At 42.0% G+C, this 19,781-nt stretch overlaps 1 protein-coding gene across 11 annotated transcripts in view; it reads left to right on the top strand.

Moving 5' to 3' along the window:
* The window catches only part of NPRL3 (NPR3 like, GATOR1 complex subunit), a 46,192-nt gene that overhangs the window by 8,409 nt on the left and 18,002 nt on the right, over positions 1–19,781 (top strand). For 9 of the 11 annotated variants that reach the window (XM_052773200.1, XM_052773201.1, XM_052773191.1 and 6 more), the window contains 6 exons: positions 2,431–2,560; positions 5,940–6,014; positions 8,958–9,111; positions 9,943–10,024; positions 17,200–17,337; positions 18,088–18,244. In XM_052773200.1, coding sequence (XP_052629160.1) covers positions 2,477–2,560; positions 5,940–6,014; positions 8,958–9,111; positions 9,943–10,024; positions 17,200–17,337; positions 18,088–18,244 — 690 coding nt within the window. In that variant the 5' untranslated portion in view covers positions 2,431–2,476. The remainder of the gene's footprint in view (positions 1–2,430; positions 2,561–5,939; positions 6,015–8,957; positions 9,112–9,942; positions 10,025–17,199; positions 17,338–18,087; positions 18,245–19,781) is intronic. The other 2 variants (XM_052773199.1, XM_052773198.1) reach the window with 1 other exon arrangement.

Below are 19,781 nucleotides of genomic sequence, written 5' to 3'. Positions count from 1 at the left end.
TATAATTATGTAGACCATTGGGGGAAAAAAACCACAAACCAGCAAAACCAATAAATCTAGGCTGTCAGATGAGGAGAATGGGGCTGGAGTCCAGGTCACTCGGGAGCGCCTGCGGTCATACCAGGTGTCTGTACCCATCAGGTAGCACCTGTGTAACCCATCACAGGGTTATCTATCCTGAGTGTGTCATCTGGCTGCAGTCGCAGTACTCTCCCAGAAAGAGAAGTCTCTGCTAGTGAGAAGATACCAAAACTTTACAAAAAGTAAAGGACTTTACAAAATCAACCTTTTAATCTCCTCCTCCCCACAGAGCCACATACAAGGTAGGGCAGACAGAGGGCTGTTGGTGTCATGAGCTCTTCTGGGGAACTGCTGAACTGTTACATTCACTGATCTGTTAAAAGATCTGCTGGTGTAATTCCTTGTAAAAGTCAAATCTTAACGGTGGTGAAAGTCATCATAATGATCAGTTTTCCAGCTCCCAAGGTATCCTTTGCCAAGGCTGGGAGAGGGAAGAGTAACTAATTTCTTACCAGCAAGCAGGCATTTTCTAATTTACCCTCCTTCTCCCTTCACCCCCCCAAAACATATGCTGGTTTTGGATGCATTGCTATTATAGTCTTCCTGGCTCCATGATGAACCTATTAAAGAATACAGCTGAACAGGGCAAAAAGAGAGGGAAAAGCTCATTGCTGTTATGGTGACGTTTTTTCCTATTTTGAATGTCATCTCCAGGGACTGTCAGTCCAGGTCCTGTTTGAGGACACTTTGCCCTTTCTTCACAAACTCCATGTGTTGTGCAGCCCAGTGCAGTGCGGTGGCTGAGGAGTGTGGTTCAGTGGCCCCCGGAGTCTCTGGCTAGTCTCCCCATCTCTCTGCTTGCTGTTAGCTGTGTTTGGAGGAGAGCAGCCAGGGATTTGGAAGTTTGTACACAGCTGCTCCTTCCATAAGCCAAACATAAGGAGCATGCTGTGGTCAGGATGAGCTGTTTGTACAAACACCAGGGGCTTTGACAGTTTGTAAAACCCCTGTGTTGTCCTTCATCTTCAGTATATGTAGGTCTAATAAAAGAAATGCCCCGTGGGTCATATGCAGATGGATACACACAAAAGACCTGGCTGTGTGCATTTGTCTTAGTTTCTGTAGTACTCTATAACTCAGAGTGAACCAGGAATATGGTACATTAATTCCTTCTCTGGGCATTGAGGTCTCACTTGTGGCCAAGAGATAAGGTGAGCGCAGCACACACCCATGCCTGCCCTTTTCTCTGAGTGATACTACGTTATCTGGGATACCTGCCTGGTGCAGGGGGATGGTCTGACAGGGACACGCATCCCTAAATGTAAATAAAGAAAATGAAATAAACATTTTCATTCTTAAAAAAACTGGTCTTATCAGAAACTGGTTTGAAGTTCATTTGGTTAAATGGGAGCCTCCAAGAAATAAGATGAAGATCGAACTTGCTAATATTAAACCTTGCACTGCCCCTGTTCTAGAACAACAGTTTCCCTCCAGCAGCTAACTGAGGTCCTCTTCCCTGTGGATTTGAGCTCCGTTGTCTTAGGGGACACCCTGAGGAAAACAAGTGTTTGTAGAGACCAGGCCAATGTTGCAAGGCCATTGGAAAGAGCAGTTGCCGAATTCCTTCCTTGTTACGCTGGATTCTTACCTGTTTTTGCAGCCGTAGCTGTCTTTTACAGGGCAGACTCCTCATAGATACTTGCCCTCCTGTCTCGCAGCCACCACCAATCCAGACCAATCCAGTAACACCACGGTTGGTGTTGCGAAGGGCCTGCCCTGTCATGAATTTGTCCCGGTTTGGTTTATGAAATGAGAAAGCCCAGGTGAGGCCAGGTAGCTCTCAGAAGGGTGCCAGTGGTCTGTTGACCACAGGTTGAGATCTGTTCAAGTGAGTAACTTCGAGTCTCACTGGTGAGATTTGGGAAAGGAAGGACAAGCGTTGGTTGTATCTTTCTTCTAATTGAATCAGCTCTTTCTTTCCTTCCCCTCTGCTGTACTGGGTGGCTTAAAGACCTCTGTTGTGCTTGAGTGACAGGCTGTGTCGATATGTAGTTGCTTAGTAAGTTTATTAACCTGCAGCTAAATCCAGGCAATGGCTAACTTGAGCTGTTTTTATATTTAAGCAAACTGCATCTAATCTTTCCAATGTATTTTGCTGAGCATGTAATTAAATAAGCATGACCCTGCAGTCTTTGTCGTGAATGCTTCCTGTTTTATAATTGTAATGATCTGAGAGATGTAATTAAGGGGTTCTTAATTTTACATAATTGGTGGTACTCCAGGTACAGCAATTTAGATACAACTTACAATAATTTAAAAACTTAGGAGTTAAATATATCTGTATTTGGAGGAATATTCTGGGGGTATGCTTTCTGAAAATTGTAATAACTTCTGTTTCTGCTCTTCAAGGTTTTCAGATGTCATCCTGGCAACAATTTTGGCTACCAAGTCAGATATGTGTGGCAAAAAGTTTGAACTGAAGATTGATAATGTTCGCTTTGTTGGCCATCCCACATTGCTTCAGCATGCCCTTGGGCAGGTACGGCATGAGGTCCACTCTGGGGACCTGCCTTCTTTACAAACTGCCTGGCTTAGTTAGGAAACTTAGAATTCAGAATGTGCGTGTTGGCTTTTGATCCTGTTTTTACTTCCTGATGCTCAAAGCTGTCTTTTACTTACTTCCAGATTAATACAGTGAGTGGCAAACTGCGGGAGCTGTGTCAGTGATTCACAGAAACCCTGTTCTGGTTACTGTAGAAAAGCAGTGTGGGTAAAGAGAAGTAATACTAAGCAGTCCAGCTCAAAAAGCTGTTTCTCACTATGTTAGTTACTGGAAGTTAGCTTTTTAGCACCTCTAATTAGTATGGCAGTTAAAAAAAAAAACCCCACCCAAAACCTTCACAAATGCTAGAAGCCGCGTCAGCCTTTCTGGCTTTTAACTCTTACTGGTGCTGAAGATGATTCACAAGATTTGATTGGAATAGGTAGGATGTTGAAAGAGGTCAAAAATTTTCTTGTGGACAAGTCAGGCTGCTGCTTGCATTGAGACCTTGCTCCGTGGCCTGTGTTTTAGCTGCTTGGAATGAAAGCACTTGCCACCTAGGCTATGGAAAAGGCCCTACATAAATCTAGGAAAGAATTTACATGCTTCTATGTGCAAAATATTCCCTGTCCCATTCCTTCTTCTTGATAGACTGTAAGAATAAACTAGGCTTTGGTAATTTCTGAATCCAACACTGATCTCTGTCGCTGAACTGCTTTGGTCTCATTTTTCATCACATTTACTAAGTCGTTCATGTTTTCAGTAAAAAAAAAATCTTCTTGCCAATTCTATCATCCTTTCTATCTATAATTAGAGGTGCAAACAGATTGTTGGCAACTGCTCCTTGATATTTAGAGGACCAGGCTGCTTTAATCCAAGTGAGGAGCTGGCCTCAAGCATAAAAAGATGCTAGTGTTCCACTTTCGAAACTCAGTCATGATTCTACAAGAAATGTGATGGAGGATCGGCAAGGCTCAGCCCTCAAATGTTTAAGCTGTTTTGGATGACAGAATTCAAGTGTCCGCAAGCTGTGCAATTGCATTGCCAGGCCCAGACAAGGCAAGTGATGAACCAGGCCCAGGGTCCGTACAGGGACCCCAGCCAGGAGCAAAAGGAGGTGGGACCAGAGACAGGGCTGGAGGACAAGGCTGCCATGTACTTAATCAAGGGTCCATCCAGGAGACAAGCTACATAAAATCCAGGAGACAGGGCTGGAGACAGGCATACCTACAGGCCCTGGGCTGAGCTTAAATGGGGCTCCAAGGCTGAGCTTAAATGGGGCTCCAAGGCTGAGCTTAAATGGGGCTCCTGGATCATGGGCTAGGGGGTGTGTGTGTGGGGACCCAGTTGGGACTGGTCAGGGCCATTAAGACCTTTTCCTGCCCTCAGGGCCCTGACAGCAGTGGCCTGTTCTCTCACAGTATCAAATTCCTTTATTTTGCTAATCTCGTCCAGAAGGCATAACTTCCTAAACGTGGTGTAAATGAGGTTAAAAATTTGTATTTGCATTTTTTCACCACGTATTATTATACGTTCTCTCAGCTTTCCAGTCAGTTTTATCCTAATTGCATGAAATGTCTCTTCATTTTCAATTTGTCTAAATAAAATTGCATTTGGGTAAATAAGCAAAGTTAGAAAGTGCTGTAAACACTTTTTTGTTACTTCTTGTAGGATCTTCTTTTTGGGTGTGTCTTATCACCCCAGTAGGCACCCCAGAACTTTCTAGAGTCCAGAATCTTCTAGACATGGTAGTCATCTCTGCTAGTTCATTTGAATGTAAATCTGGGACCCTTTTGCAGTTAGGAGGAAGCTACATGGAGCTCCTTTCCCATGGAGCAAAGGCAGTGACCAGAGTAACCTGACAGTCTCTGGTTTGGGTTCCTTTGGAGTTGATAGTGCAATAAGTTAATTCACGGGACAGCTCAGCAAATTCTTACTCACATGAGATACAGGAGTTACAAGAGCACAAATATTTAATCCTGTGTGCCAGACAGCCTTTTATGTAGCGATATTCTGAATTCTTCAAGCTCCTTCAGCATTTTCTTTTCCAGCTTAGTCTTTTCTTCTTTTTTCTGGACAAGAGGTGATATGAAATCTAGCCTGCGTCCCAATTGATGTTAATGGTGGTAGTTCCTTTGACTTTAAGGAACAGGCTCAGTCCCTACACTCAGAAATGCTTTTGAGTCTTTATTGAAGTTCACAAGACATCCAATAACTCCAAAACAAATAAACACGGTAAATTGTCTTTACCACCCTTCCATCCCTGCCTTTCTGATAGAACTTCACTTACACTTTAGAAAAAACAAAAATATGTATCGCTGCTTTTAGTTTCTATAATTTTTAAGACTACTGAGTGAAAGCACTCAGATTTCAGAGTTCACTGTTGAGCAGTTTGTTGCTGATGCTTGGGACCTGTCAGGAAGGGAGGATGCAGCTGTGCTTTTGCCAGCTTCTCTGCGTTTGCCCTGTCTCAGGTGCTGCATTAGCTACGTGTACGCATATGTTGGGTAGAGACCGAATATTAGGTTAGCTGGGTGTTTGGCCTGGTGGGTTATAGCTGTTTTAACTTGGGATTGGATGGGTGTTCAGCAGGGAGCTTCGGGGGTGGTGGGAATGTCCTCTGGATTTTGTGCTCCATCTTGTGGCGACGCTTGCTCGATTCACTATTGTTAGTCTTGGATATGCAAATTCAACTTGCTTGTCTGGCTTCCACTGTTCCTCCCCACCAGAAAGCCTGTACCTGTGTTAGGGATGAAGCTCTCTACTGCAGAAAGAATAGGGGGGGCTGGAGAATGTGTTTGAAATCCTGCAGGAAGGGAAAATCAACCCTTTTATTTTAGTATTGCAGCTCCAGAGCATATTTTTTCTGATAAAAGCAGTAGTTTGTAACATGATGCAGTCCAAATGGGGATTTTAGGAAAGCAAAGAATAGGTGTGGCCTGGGATGAGAAATCTATGGACTTCTCTGTAGTTAACAATATATATGAAAATTGTGCTAAGGAATTTAAACCTAGGGTCCCTAATGATGCTAAAATGCAATAGTAAAGACACCTAGTAAGACTGCTATCTTAGCTGATACTCATTTCCGTGGTCATGACCAAAATGCATTGGTTTAAGTCTTCACAGCTTCTCAGAAAAGGCAGTGTTGTAGAGTAACTGTGACATTTTAATAAAAAAAAAAAATCATAGTTTTATTTTCTACAAGTCAAATTCCGTGGTATAATTTGATTTGTCTGCGATTTTTTTCTCAGCAAGCTTGTTATTTGACTGAGTTAGGCTTTTCTCCCCCCCCCCCCCCTTTTTTTTTTCTTTTTTCCCTTTGTTACTCGATCCAACTGACACTAGCCTATGGGATTTTTAAAAAAATATTTTTCAGGTATCCAAAACTGATCCCTCACCAAAGAGAGAGATGCCCACTATGATTCTCTTCAACGTGGTGTTTGCACTAAGGGTAAGGACTGTCTTCAATCCGTCTGACAGTGGGATGTGCTTCAGATGTATAAGAGAATGCAGTAGGCTCACGTTCCAGTAATCCGTTATAAAACATTCAGTGCCTGATTTCATTGGGATATTTTAATTCGAAACAACGAACCTAAACAATGTAGGATATGACACTGACAAGTGGGAAAGTTTTTCCAGCCTAGTGGAAAGCAAGTACAGTTGTTCTGTTGAGGACATTTCCTAGAGTTTTTTGTTTTAAATACCCAGAGTGTAAAGGCATGCAAGAAACCACTTTGCAAAATAGATATGAACCCAGTTGCAAGTCCTGTATGTGTCTTGTCTTCTGTTATGAGTGAGCTGGTAATCTGCTGTGATTTTTCTAGACCCTGCAGTTGAGGCATGTTCAACTAAGCTGTGCAGGAAGGCAGCCTGGGTCTCACTGTCCTGTGTGTCAGATGCTGCTCTCTGTACGTGACTGCTCTACTCCTGCCCAGGATAGGACCAAATCCATACAGCTGCACTAGTGCTTTGCTGAGCCCTTGTGACTCCATGCAGCTTGGATCTTGGTGGTCAGTTCTGCTCCAGAAGCAGAGGCAGCAGGCAGTGTGGACAGTGGCTCATGCTTGGCCAGCCTTAAGAGTCAGGTCCCCACCATGGCCTTGGTCAACCCAGGCTTGCTCAGGGCAGAGTCATTCAGAAACATACTCTGGCTCAGAACAGCACTGTTTTGAGCCCTTACTCATGCTCTCTGTGTGATACAGAGACATGTGCCTTTGCTCAGTGCCTCTAGGCTTTTTTTTATAATTAAATGGACAGTGTTTGAAAGCTGCCTCCTCTTAGCAATGAGATCATTGTAAAGGGAGAGTGCCAGGGAGCAGCAGCTGTAGCATTCTAAATGAGAAGAAGGTACAAGTGAAGAATAAGTAGGTTTTGATGCTCAGCAAGAACCTGGAGCAAATAGATAGTTTTTACTTGGAATTTTTTTCAGGCCTACTCTATTGACTAGATATTGGCATCTGTGTTAAGGGATCCTGGCTTAGCTAATTAGGTGGTATAAAACCCTGGAAATTTCATTATGTTTGAGCATTGTTTGATTTCTGAGCTCTGGCTTTCTCTTCCCAGCCCACAGGTTGCATCTGTGGAGCCATCATATTATTTTGTGGCATGTACATATATGAAGAAACATTTAAAAAATCAAAGAGGGAGTTGGAATAGCTGTCTTTATGGAAGGGGTTGATTTTTGCCCAACTGGATGTAACATTATGATTTAAAAGCCTCCAGCTCCCTGCTTGTGAAATTACCTCTTCCCCCTCTCTCCCCATTTTAGCACTAGTACTTTTCTTACTACTGGCTTTGCAGTGGTGACTAACATGGACATGGCCACAGTCTGGATGGCTTGTCCTCACTTGAAGAGCAAGGTTTCACACAAGACAATTATTCCAGCAATCAGTCTGAATCAAGCAAGAAATTGTTCACTGAGTTCTGCTGGGGATCCAGTGTTCTGGTGCTCTGGGACATTCTTAGGTCAGGAGGTGCTGAATTTGCACTACGGCAATTGATTCTAGACTTCACACATTAAGAGACGTTAGCTTCAAGAATTTTGTTGTTTTGGTGTATTGGTAAAGCACCATGCTTTGGTTGTATGTAGGTGTGTGTCGATGCACATGCAAACACAAACATTCATGCATACTGAGTCATGTGGAAGCAGAAGTGTTGAAACCAATGCTCCTTCATTCAAAATATTGCAAGAGCTTGGTGAAGTGCAATGAAGACTATATCTAGCCCACATTTTTCTAGAACCTTATTTCTAGTGGTTCTTCTAGGAAAACTTGCTTTTTTTTGCATTTTGGCACTGTGGTGATACTGATGTAATTGTGTGTGTAATGCAGCACTAAGTCATATTTGCCAAATGAGACACTCTTAGTTCACAGAGAGCTGTCAAGTTTCTAGAAAGTGCTGCACAAGAAGCAAGTGGAAATTTTTTCCTAGCATGGTGTAGTGCACTGCAGAGGGTAGGTGGAAGCATTCTGAGATAAAGATGAGAGTCCATCTGTAGTGGGCAGACAGAGCAGGCAAAGTCCCAAATGCTATAATCAGCACTGGTCCTGCTGTGTTTAAGCTTCAGGGTTACCAACGTGTCATGACTCAGCAAGAACAGTAGAATCTAAAAATGATGACTCATGGTTTGCTAGTTTACATGCCAAGTTATCACTTGCTAGAACCGAAAATTCCTTTAAATGTCTTAACAAACATGAAGCAGCTGCTTACTCAGACTGGAGCCACCGAGCCCCCCCCACGTTGTCTTACCCGATAGATTTTTCCAGCACTTTTCATTCTGGGACTTGCACAGATGCAGCCTTAGTAATAGGCCATATTTGTGAAATGTTGAGTGTAAATCCAAATTCATTCTGGTTTGGGATCAAATTGTTGCTCATGCATTGGTAATTCTTACCTAGTTACTGTCTTGTCAGTATATTAAGACAAATGTCAGTATAGCACCATGGAGTGAATGGGCTATGTTAAAGGCACTGCAGTCCTTATACTCCCAGTGAATTTAACCTGAGCATCATGATATTCTGCGTTTTCAAATAGCTTGACACTTTCTTTTCTCACTGTGTGAAATTGAGTTCTTTGGTCTCTCTGCTAGCAGAAGGCCTGTTAACAACGGGGAAGAATAAACCAGATAGGTGTATCATACTCCAGGTGCTGCATTCATTTGATGCACATAGACAAGCTTAGAAATCCCTGAGTCTTCTCTTTACCTTTGGACATCTCTGAGCTTCTGCTTTGTTGCTGCTGGAGAAAATTAATTTCTTTTGCCAGTTGCCAAAGAGGCTGACTTTTGATATCTACTGAAGATAATTATTGTGACTACTTATCCATCACTGTAGTAGTCCATATATGTGATTGTGGCTGAATGACCAACCCTGTTTCTTCTCTGTGTTGCCTGCAGGCCAATGCAGATCCATCTGTGATAAACTGCTTACACAACCTCTCCCGAAGAATTGCCATAGTCTTGCAGCACGAGGAGCGCCGCTGTCAGTACCTGACCAGGGAGGCCAAGCTGATCTTAGCTATTCAGGATGAAGTGTCTGCCATGTCAGAAAGTGAGTGCTGAGCTTAGCTTTGTGCAGGAGTATGTTCATCCAGGAGCACTTTTTCAGAAAAGTGCTGATTGTACCTTCTTACTTCTTTTGTGGCTGGGATCAGTATGAACAAGTTTTGGTGCTCTTTAGCATTCTGACAGCTTTTGACTGCATTTTGCCTCATCCAAGATTACTAACCCTATGCAGAGATGTCATCTTAGAAGTGAAGTACCTTGTTTACTTTCTTTGCTAGCTCAGTTCAGTGCGATCACTGGAGAATGTGCATTGAACCATCACATTTAGATCTGCCTGTCAGGCTGAGATGGGAGAACTCATATGTAGCCTGCTTCACCCAACCTAGGGCAAGTTTCCCATGCTTTAATGCTGTGTGCTGAGTCACCAGACTTCTTGTGTGGAAACTTTACTCTTACATATTGTTACCGTGGCTAGCAAATAGTTACAGAGCATTTTTATAGACTGTACTTCAGAGAAATTTACTATAATAATACACACTATTTAGGATGAACTCTATCTGACAGTGATGCATCATCTTGCTGCAAGCATTAAAAATTAAAACTAGCATGTATAAAACCAAAAACACTTAAAATTATCGCTTGTCAAATTCACAGTTTTGTGTGCTTAACCGAGTTGAGTTTTAGGAGAAGTTGGCAATAATTCACTATTATTATTTTAACACGTAACTTGAGTTATGTAAAAGCTTTGAAAGATAATTTAGATTTAAAAGATATGGATTCTGTCCCTAAGATACTGGTCAATACCTAGTGGGGGAAGAGGAAGCTCTCTTTGCTTTGAAATCAGTTGTGTGCTTTCTTGTTTTGAAATTTTCCATAGCCACAGAAGGGCCACAGTCACCTTTTCATCATATACTACCCAAGTGCAAACTGGCCAGAGATCTCAAAGAGACATATGACAGGTAAGTGGGATTTTCTTCCTAGCTCATAGAAGGCTGCTTCTCACTGAAACCTCTTGGCCTTTTTCCTTAGGGTATTATCCACCTCTTCATGCTGTTGACTCATTGGGATTTGGGTTTTAGACCAGGTGGAGCAATGTGAAGGCTAGCTGTCAGGCAAAATGTTTGCAGAATTGCTATCCTAGTCATTACCTTGGTCTCCGTTTGGATATGTTATGGTTCTTAAAAGTTGGTGATGTCTGTCACAGCTTTAAGAATTACTATTTTCTTCCTTAGCACAGAGTCACATAATGACAAGTGAATTGTAGAATTGAAAAGTGTCATAATATGAATATCATATTGCTGAAGAAGTGCTCTAAATCTGCAGCTAAGAGAAAAATGCTGCATCTAGCACCGATGGCAAGTCAGATACGGCCCTGGCTTCATTTGGTTACACTGTGCATGTCTGGACAGTGAATTTGGATTAGGTGGTGAGACTTTCAGCAGCATGGAAAGTGTAACATGCTGTTTCTTGACTGGATTAAAAGTTCTGGCAAGGATTTCAAAGGAGTGTGGAGTTAGTGTTGAATTTCAGCAGGAGCCGGCACCAACCTCCTACAGCGTACTTCTGCTCTGACAGCTTGTCCGTGCTGATTCTTCATACAGAGCAGACACTTCCATTCAGGATATGCACTTGGTGAAAGACCTCGACAAAGGAGCACAGAAGGTTTTGGTGGGGAGGAAGATGATGTGCCCCTTGATTAGGGTGTTTGTCAAGGCTTGGGAGAATTACTCTGGAGTTCCTTGATTGACTGTAGAGCACACTGTATGAAATTAGACAAACCCTTTAGCCTCCCTAGTACAAAGGCAATAATCACAAAGCCCTGTAAGGTAAGGCACTGAGAGCCTAAATAATTTAATGATTGCAGAACACATTAGAAAACTAATAAGCTGTTCCTTGTTATGTTCAAGAGCTGTGAATTTCAGCTTGTTTGGAAGGAATGTTGTATATTGTTTGATACAACTCGCACAAAACCTGTACTAAAATTTAAAATAAGGCACTTTTTATGTAGCCTGTAATTCTATATTAAACTTCACCTACTACTTAGTTTTTTCTGTTCCTCTAGGGCTATGTATTTGTGACTGGGCAAACCCTGATCTTGTTTCCAAACATTTTAGTGACAGAGTGACATCTTGTGGCATTTAGCTGTGACTGGAGGAACATACAGCCCAAGCTCATGGAGTGTGCTAATAAAACCCTTCCATGACAGAAGGAGGAATAGACTGACCATGGAGAAACACACATTGGTGCCGGCCCCCAGATGTAAAATAAGGCAGTGTCTCCCTCATTTAGGCATTGTGAGTGTGGGAGAAGTGGTGCAAGTTGTATTTTGCCACTTTGGCACGACATTGTCATAAGCAAATGTAAGAAATAAGGTGTTGGTAAAAATATAAAATGTCTTTGCGTTTGATTGGAAAGCTCTATTTGAAGAGTAGTTAACAGTGTCGTTGGCTGGCTGGCCAATAAGGTGGTGTTCTGCAGTATTTTTTCATTAATGCTTCATACAAGAGAACAGGAAATATGCTTCTTACACCTGCAGTCAGATCAGTTGAGAAGGGCTGCAGCACCTTGCCAGGCAGGCATAGAATTGAAATTATTTTTTGGTAAGGTAGAAGAAATGGTCTGGAAATAAGATTTTTATTCTGCACTTCCAAGATGAAGAATGCCTGCGTGGCAGCAGCTCTGGAGTGAAGTCTGTGTGGTCTTCTATGAAATGAGGGTTAGTCACAAGTGACATGGGGTTGCAGAAAAAGCAAATAGACAAGAATGCATAAAATAAAAGTCTTGTCTGTAAGATAGGAACCAATCCTGCTCAGGATTGTAAAGCCCATGCTGTAATGAATATTGTATCCAGTTTTGGGCACCACATTTCAAGAAGGATTTGGGCTATCTAGAGAGTGTGGAGGAGTGAGAATGACCTAGGAGGAAAGATTGAAAGATTTGGTCTCTTTCTTTTAGAGGAGAAAAGACTGCTGGAGATGGTAAGTCTTCAAATGCATGCAGTGACAATGTGCTGTTTTAAGTTTACAGAGTTTTCTGGCATAGCCTTTGGCGTAGGGGAACAGCGTAGTAAAGTGGAGAGAGCACTTTGAATTGCAGATGGGAACCCAGCTTTCCATTTGAGATTCACTCAAGCCAGCATTTCCTAGTGTCTGCTGATTTCTGCAATTCCATTTGAAGGCTTCTTGAATTATCACGGTTGCTCTAGAGGTGCTGTCTAGCCCTTGGTTTCCTGTAGATGGTGCTGAGGTATTTCAGGCAAGACCCAACATGTCCCTTAGCAAGTTGGTTTGTAGAAAACCACAAGTGTATAAATCTTTTTATAGTTCAAAATATCCCTTGCATTTTGAATGAAATGCCTGTATTTTATAAGGCAGGAATCAATAGACAGGTCATCTTGACTGCAACACTACTGCTGCTATAGTAATGGAATATTATTAAACTGACAGTTTAGAGGTAGTCGACATCTAGTTCCTGAGACCTTTTTTGACTCTAATGGAGAAAACTATAATGTTTCTTTTTGATTAGTTCAGAAAATAGATTTGAGAGTCTTCATTCATCTTGTCACCAAACTCCAGCATTGGTGTGGAACAAAAAGCAGTGGCTTTAGGACCAAGAAAGTCCAGTTGCCAGTACCTCCAGCACTGACAAATTTACCAGTGTTACAATGCGTGACTCTTAAGCCAGTGTTCAGTTTAGGGAATTAAGACAGCTTTCACCAAGTTTTATCTGCAACTGCAGATAGTATGTTAGCTTGTTACTAGCTAACTGCCTGTCTGTTTTTAGCAAACTTCTCTTAGCTTTATACTGGAAAAAAAGTGAAAGTATGGGAAGGTTTTGGGGGAGGATTGGATTGTTTGTTTCTTCTTTTTAATACACAAAAAGCCTTTATATGTTTTTAGCCTAGTGGGATTTGAACTGACTGATAGATCTAGGCTATCTCAGCAGCTCAGGGAGAAGTGGAATAATTATATGAGATTTAATGAATTATTAGATGTGATTGTGTGGCTGTGCTGTAAAATATAAACCAACTGCAAGTATTTGATCAAAGGACGGTCAATGTGCCCTTTACAAGGGAATGTGAAATTATTTCAAAGCTCTAAGTATTCACAACCTCTCGCAAAAATAAACAAACTCCAAACCTACAAGCTGACCTCCACCAAACTAGAAAACATATTATTAATTTCTGATATAAATAGGATAGACATAAAATGAGGTGTGTATATGTAAAAATTCATAAGTCTTTTATAAAATACAAGGTGGGATTGTCTTTTTTTTTTTGCCAATAGTTATGAAAAAGAAGGCTGCAGTTCTGTGGGATACTGGCCAACTTTTGGGTTCCCATTTTGGGGCAGTGGGTCACAGTGGCTGTTCAGGGCAGAGCAGAATAGAGCAAAAGAGCAGTAATATTCCCAAAATTGTTCCCCAGCTTCCTGCAGCTCTGGAAGTGGTTTCTGTATATTCAACAGCCTTCAGCTGATCTCACTTCCCGGAATTAGTCCACAATCCTGCAAGCCAGAATAAATATTTAGCAACCACAGCATCCTCTGATAAGGAGGTCCATGGCTTAACTAGTTTCTGTGTTTCTTTCTATTTCTTTTGAACTTTGTTCCTTCTAGTATCATAAGATGTCTCATAGCTCTTATGATGGAGAGATGTTAAACAACTTTTTCCTATTTACTTCTCTCTGTCTCAGTCTTAGACTATGATATCCCCTCTCAGCATCCTAATCCCTCACCATGTATCCCTCAGTATCGCTCATCATGTATTATCTAACCAGAGATTTTTTTTTAAAAAGTGTTGAAACTAACTTTTCATGGGATAAAATGGAATGTCTTTGACGGTTTAATAGCCAGTTAGAGTATAGGGAATGAAGTTATTTTTGCCCAGCTACTCTTGAGGTCTGTGGGAAAAAGGAAAAGTTGCAGCAAGGTCTCTGGATACCAGTTTACTGCTAGAACAGCAGATGAAATTCAGTATAGATAGATGTAAAGTAATGCATGTAAGGCCAAACAACCCTTATATAGTGCATAACTGCTCTGAAAAGAGCTTTTAGAATTACAGCAGATAGTTCAGTGAAAATGTCAACTCAGTGAAAAAGCTCAGGGTGCACTAACACTGCAAAAAATCCTCATAAAATGTGAAGAGTATTTAGGAATGGAGCAAAGAACAAAAGAGGGCCTTCTGTAAATTCCTGGTGTGCCTACTGCGCCTCTGAATCTTTGTGTAATTCTAGGTTTCCTATATCAGGGGCTACTTAAACTGTGTTCCTGAGGTTCATAGTGTGCCATGCAGCCAATGCAGTGTTCTCTCCTTCCCATGGTCTTGTGTCTTCCTGGACTCTTTGCTCCACAATTTTAGTTGGTTAAGAAGAATAAAGTAGAATTGCAGCTAGGTGACTCCCTGATGCGACTTTGAAAACTTGTTTTCTTGGTATTCTCTTCTGTTGCTGGTTTTTGCCATTCTGCTTCTGCCCTAAAAGAAGGTGGCTTCTGGGTCTGCTGGTCCTCAGCCAAAGATTGTGGGGCCAGTTCATGGACATTTGTGAGGCTCGCAGTAAAAATCTTGTTAAATAGATGACTTCACGGGGAATCTGTAAAAATGAAGGCAAATGTGGATCTGAACTTCACTTCCTGTGATTTGACTGTATGTCATGTTGCATGAATCTTTGTGTATATGTCGATGAAATAATTTAACTCTGTTGGCTGGCTAAGTGCAGTTGCATACATTGCTGCTGGAGGATGTAGTTTATTCCTTGTCAAATTATTAGAGACTTAAATTATTTTCCATCCAAGGAGGGGCAGGTGAAGGAGAAATCATGTACATAAAGCTGTAATGAAGGCTTGAAATCGTACAGTTGAATGCAAATGTAGAAGAATGAAATTAAGATCCAGATCAGAACTGAAAATCTGGTTTTCTTGTCTTTAATTCTAGGCTGTTGTTGTATAGTGCACTGTAGACAAAATTATGCTGTGGAGAGTGTAATTATGTAATTAAAGCTTCTGCCTTGGTACACTTGGACCAAAGAATGAAAGGAACCAACTGTATTTTTCTGTTTCCTGAATGTTAAACTATGCAGGGAAAATATCCTTGCAAGTGTTTCATGTTTTCATGTATCTCTGCTGTTTTTCAGTAACCTGTTTTAACAACCCCAATAGCTTTCAGGTAGTCTTTTAATTCACTTGTCCCTTTCAGTTATTGTCATGTTTTCTCTTTTGAGTATTTGGCCCGGTAGATAGTGTGGATAACTACTGCTTCAGGGTGCCCTTTACCTTGATGTATTTTGAGAGAATCCAGCTTTATCTGTCAGTTGGTTTATGTCTGGTGGGATAAGCAGTGTTACTGGAGTTGCAGCATTTAATGCAAGAAAAAAATGGACGTGTTTGCTGTGCTTTGCATTTTCCTTCAGGGTTTGGAGCCTCTGATCATATGTGAGGTGGTAGCGCCAGAGAGACAGTGGATTCATCCTTTCAGTTCCTTTTAAAAAAAGGAAAACATATGTAGTATCTGCTCCATTTGCAACTTGAAAAATCGGTATGTTTTGGAGGTCAGTGCAAGATTTGAGAACAAAACCGTGGCCTCTGCTTTTGAAAAGCATTGTCTGCAGTGAGATCTTCCCTAATGAGTCTGATCATGCACAAGGCAGGACAGGATCATGTTTGCTCTCTCACCACTCTGTTGTGGTTTGGTGAATAGTTATACCAGCAGCTGAAGCTACCCAATGTTTTTGTTTTAAAGCTGAATTTTCAGGTCTCTCTAAACCCTGTATACAACTTGAAAAAGAGCATGTTAGTTTGTGGCCTACAATTGAATGCTAGGTATAAATGTTTAAATCACCACATAAAGAGTTTCCAAGACACGTATTTGCTCCCGGCCTGTTCCTGCCATGTTTTTAAATCTGCTTTGTGTAGAGGGGAAATTCGTGGGTGTTATCAACACAAAAGTCATATTGCGAGTCTCAACACATTTGAATTTAAAATTCAGACTGAAATTTTCAGAGTGCAAACTTTGAAATTTGATTTTAGGCCAAAATAAATTCATTTGGAACTAAGTTTAAATCAAAGGACATATTGAGAAATTCAGCTTTCCAGTGTAGACAAGATTAGCTGTTGCTTGAGATTGATTACAAGTTTATATGTGTTCCTATCTCAGTATACATGAAAAGATGTGGTGGGCCTTGCCTCTTCCTCCCTGCTCAGTCCCACTACCTGTAGGAAAGCTGTTCCTAGGCCAGTGTTTCCTGCCTGCGGGCTGGGCAGCCTTGTAAAGGTTTGCAAGGTGGTGCTAGCTTAGCTCCTTATGGTATCTTTACCCATTTTTAAGTAACCATAGTTACCTACCTAGGTATATTTCATCTGTTGTCTAGATTTACAGACTTCTGTAAAACTACCTGAGTGACGTTCATTGCTCTAATCTCCCAGCTTTTTGCGTTTTTTCAGTAAAAGAGGCTTATAGTTGCTTTCAGGCTGAACACGAGGGTCAGACTTTATCATCATTCCTAAGATGTCCATCATTTCCACTCCAATCCTGTTGTCTGAAGTCAGCTTAAAGGCTTAGCTTAGTCCCTGTGGTTTCCTAGAACGAAGAAACCATTTAACAAGCACGTTTGTGATTTCATGTGACACAGAGAAGCAGGTTAGTAGGAAACAAACAACCTAAGCAGAACCAAAGGAGTCCATTATTGTGGAACCATGCTGCTTGTAACACCCCTTGCCCAGTACAGACATCTCCTTTTCTTTTTCCTTGGAGAGGAAGATGGAAATTGGAGGCGAAAACATTGTGCCCAGTTCATCTTTGCCCTTTGCAGCTCCAGTCTAGGGAATTTTCTAGTGCCTTGCAGTAGATCTTCAAGAAACTCTTTTAACTTGAGATACTGCTGCAATGTTAAGAGCAGAGGGACCAGGGGGATGAAGTCTTTCAAATCACCCCAAAGCCTCGTAGGGGTTAATGCTCTGTAAGTACAAGCTAAGGATGCCCTTGCAGCTAGGAATCAGCTGGTCCTCAGCCAGTTTGGGGATAGGGTACATTCAGTCTTTTCTTGTCCTGATGCGATTCTTGTGCAGGGTGAATCTGGACCACTGTTTTCATTTATTATACATGGTAAATGCTGCATGTATTTATTTTCTTCCTATTTTAGTCTCTGTACAACAGGGGTGGTCCGTTTACACATCAACAACTGGCTGGAAGTGAGTTTCTGCCTGCCTCATAAAATCCATTATGTTGCCACAAACTTCATACCCCCTGAAGCAATTGAGAGAAGCCTGAAATCTATCAGGTAGGAGCAAGCCCTGTCCTTCAGAGTGTGGCTGGTCCTTCCTCCAGTTCCAAGTGTGGTGCCGCAATTTTCTGTGCTGGCACAGCTGGGGGGATGATGTGACACTGAGCTGTAGCGGTGGTGGGGGTGTGGGCTGAGACAGGACTCCCTGAAGCTGATGCTGTGGTACCATGATGCTGCTGTATACATGGCAGTATGAAGCCACAGCCTTTGTGTTAACATTAGGTGGTTGTACTGAGGTGATGCTGCCCGAGAGGTCTGTGCTGTTTCAAGTCAGAGGAATTGTGTGTTCATTTTAATCTGTTGACCCAGAAGTAATTTTGCTTTTAGAAGAAAGAGAGCCCAGGCCCCGTGATACCTTATTTCCTGCATTCCGTGTTCACAGCTTTTTACCTGCAAAAGTAACTAACTCTTGCTTTCTTCCTTTCTTCTACTCCATTTTGTATTTCAGTAATGCAGATGAGCAGTTTTCAGACTAGTTCTCGGGCTTAATTGCATACCAGCACAGTGCAGTCTTTTTTTCCTAGTCACTGGGGCATCCAGTTAACGTATAACCATCTATCCCCTTTTTACAGGGACCATCTTACCTTGTGACATAAAAATAAGCTTCTTCTGAACCAACTTACCACAAAAGGATGATATTAGTTCTTTTTTACCAGTAGATTGACCCCAGGTATCATGGTCTGGGAATAACTAAGCCTTCAGGAAAAGCTGCAGTTTACTGTGCAAATGTATTCTATTTTTCTGCAGGCCTTACCATGCCTTATTACTTTTAAATGATGAGAAGTCATTGCTTAATGAGCTCCCATTGGACTGCTCTCCTGCCCTGGTGAGAGTAATTAAAACTACCTCTGCTGTGAAGAATTTGCAGCAACTGGCTCAAGATGCTGACTTAGCATTGCTGCAGGTACGGGGAACTGTCAGTGGCAGCTGAAATTCTTTTAAATCACAAGGTGTTTTCTTTCTGTGTGCCAGTGGGTTTCTGTGGTACATGAGCATGTCAGTTCTCTCGGTGTGAGCAGAGTGCACAGAAAAAGCACAAGCTTTTGGGGAAAGGTTGGAGAAATGGAGGGCAGTGGTGCAGTGACAGGGCTCAACAGTCCTGCAGCCACATCCAAATCACAAATTGCTGTGGGGTAGCAGGGGTGCCTGGAGGTTTCTAGTCCACACCACTGCTCAGAGCAAGTCCATACTTGTCCGTTCAAATTCTGAATACTTCCAGGGATACGTCCTACAGCCTCTCTGGGCCCTGGTCCACCATTTGACCAGCATCAGAGTGAAAAACTTTCCTCATATCTAATGGGAATTTCCCATCTTCCACCTTGTGTGTGTCGCCTCCTGTGCTATCCCTCTGCCCCTCTGAGAAGAGTGGCTGTCTTCTCTGTGCCCTTCCCATTAGGTAGTTAAAACCAGAACAGATAGTACTCTTGACTTACACCACAGTGGTCTGTCTTGGTTCTGCTACATTGATGTCTATGTGCAAATGGAGGCACCCAAAATGCAAGTGAAAGCTTACAGCTGCCATGGCCAAATACGTTGCTTCCCCTGGATCTGCCAAGATCTTTTCTACTAAAGAGCTCTGAAAGCTTGTGCAAACCTACCTATCAATTTCCCTTACTACATTAGTGCATGGACTTTGCAGAGTCCCAGAGTCCCCAGGAAGAAGCTCTAGTTTAGGCTTGGGCAAAAATTTTGAGCCAGTCTCTCCAAGCCAGAAGCTCCTTCCGAGTTCGTTTCCAGTATTGACAACCAGATTTCAAATCTGAATTGCTCAAGGTGATGTGATGAGCCCTTGAAAAGGGAGCTTTGTGCCAGCGGAGGGAATGAAACTCTGGCAATCATAGGAGGCATGAGGCCACTGTGAGACCACTGTGGATGACTGCGGTCATTGTGGCCCTTTGCCTGTCAGACCTGATGATTACATTAGATGATACGGGAGAGGGGAGAGCCACTCCATGCTTCTAAGGGTCGATTCAGACCCGTGAACATGATCTATGCTCTGTGTGACAGGGCAGAACACAGTTTGTCATCTCAGACGCTCCTGATCGTAGATCCGTGCCTTCTCTTATTTGAAGGGAAAGGTCCTGTTTTGTAATAAAATTTCCAGGTCTGCTTACAGGGGTCTGTGGTGTTACTTGGCATTATATAGCTATGGGATGAACTCTGGAAATTCCCTACTGCTTCTGTAGTTTTGTTCTCCACAATAAAGCAAAGTTAAATGCATCTAATGATACAGGCTGGATTTTATGTCTTGTAGATGCTATTTATGTGGCTCTTCCAGAGCCATTAACAACCACTGACTTGTTTAACACATTAAAATACTTTGTGTAACTCATTACTGAAATATCTCAGTGCATTAAAAAGGCAGTGTTGGTTACCTTTATGTTTGTGTCATAGTAAAGGCTGATTCTTTTATTTTTCATGTATAACACTTAATGCATTTT

This window comes from Harpia harpyja, chromosome 21 (genome assembly GCF_026419915.1).
Source record: "Harpia harpyja isolate bHarHar1 chromosome 21, bHarHar1 primary haplotype, whole genome shotgun sequence".
Classification (NCBI taxonomy): domain Eukaryota; kingdom Metazoa; phylum Chordata; class Aves; order Accipitriformes; family Accipitridae; genus Harpia; species Harpia harpyja.
This window is presented reverse-complemented; position numbering and strand designations above follow the sequence as displayed.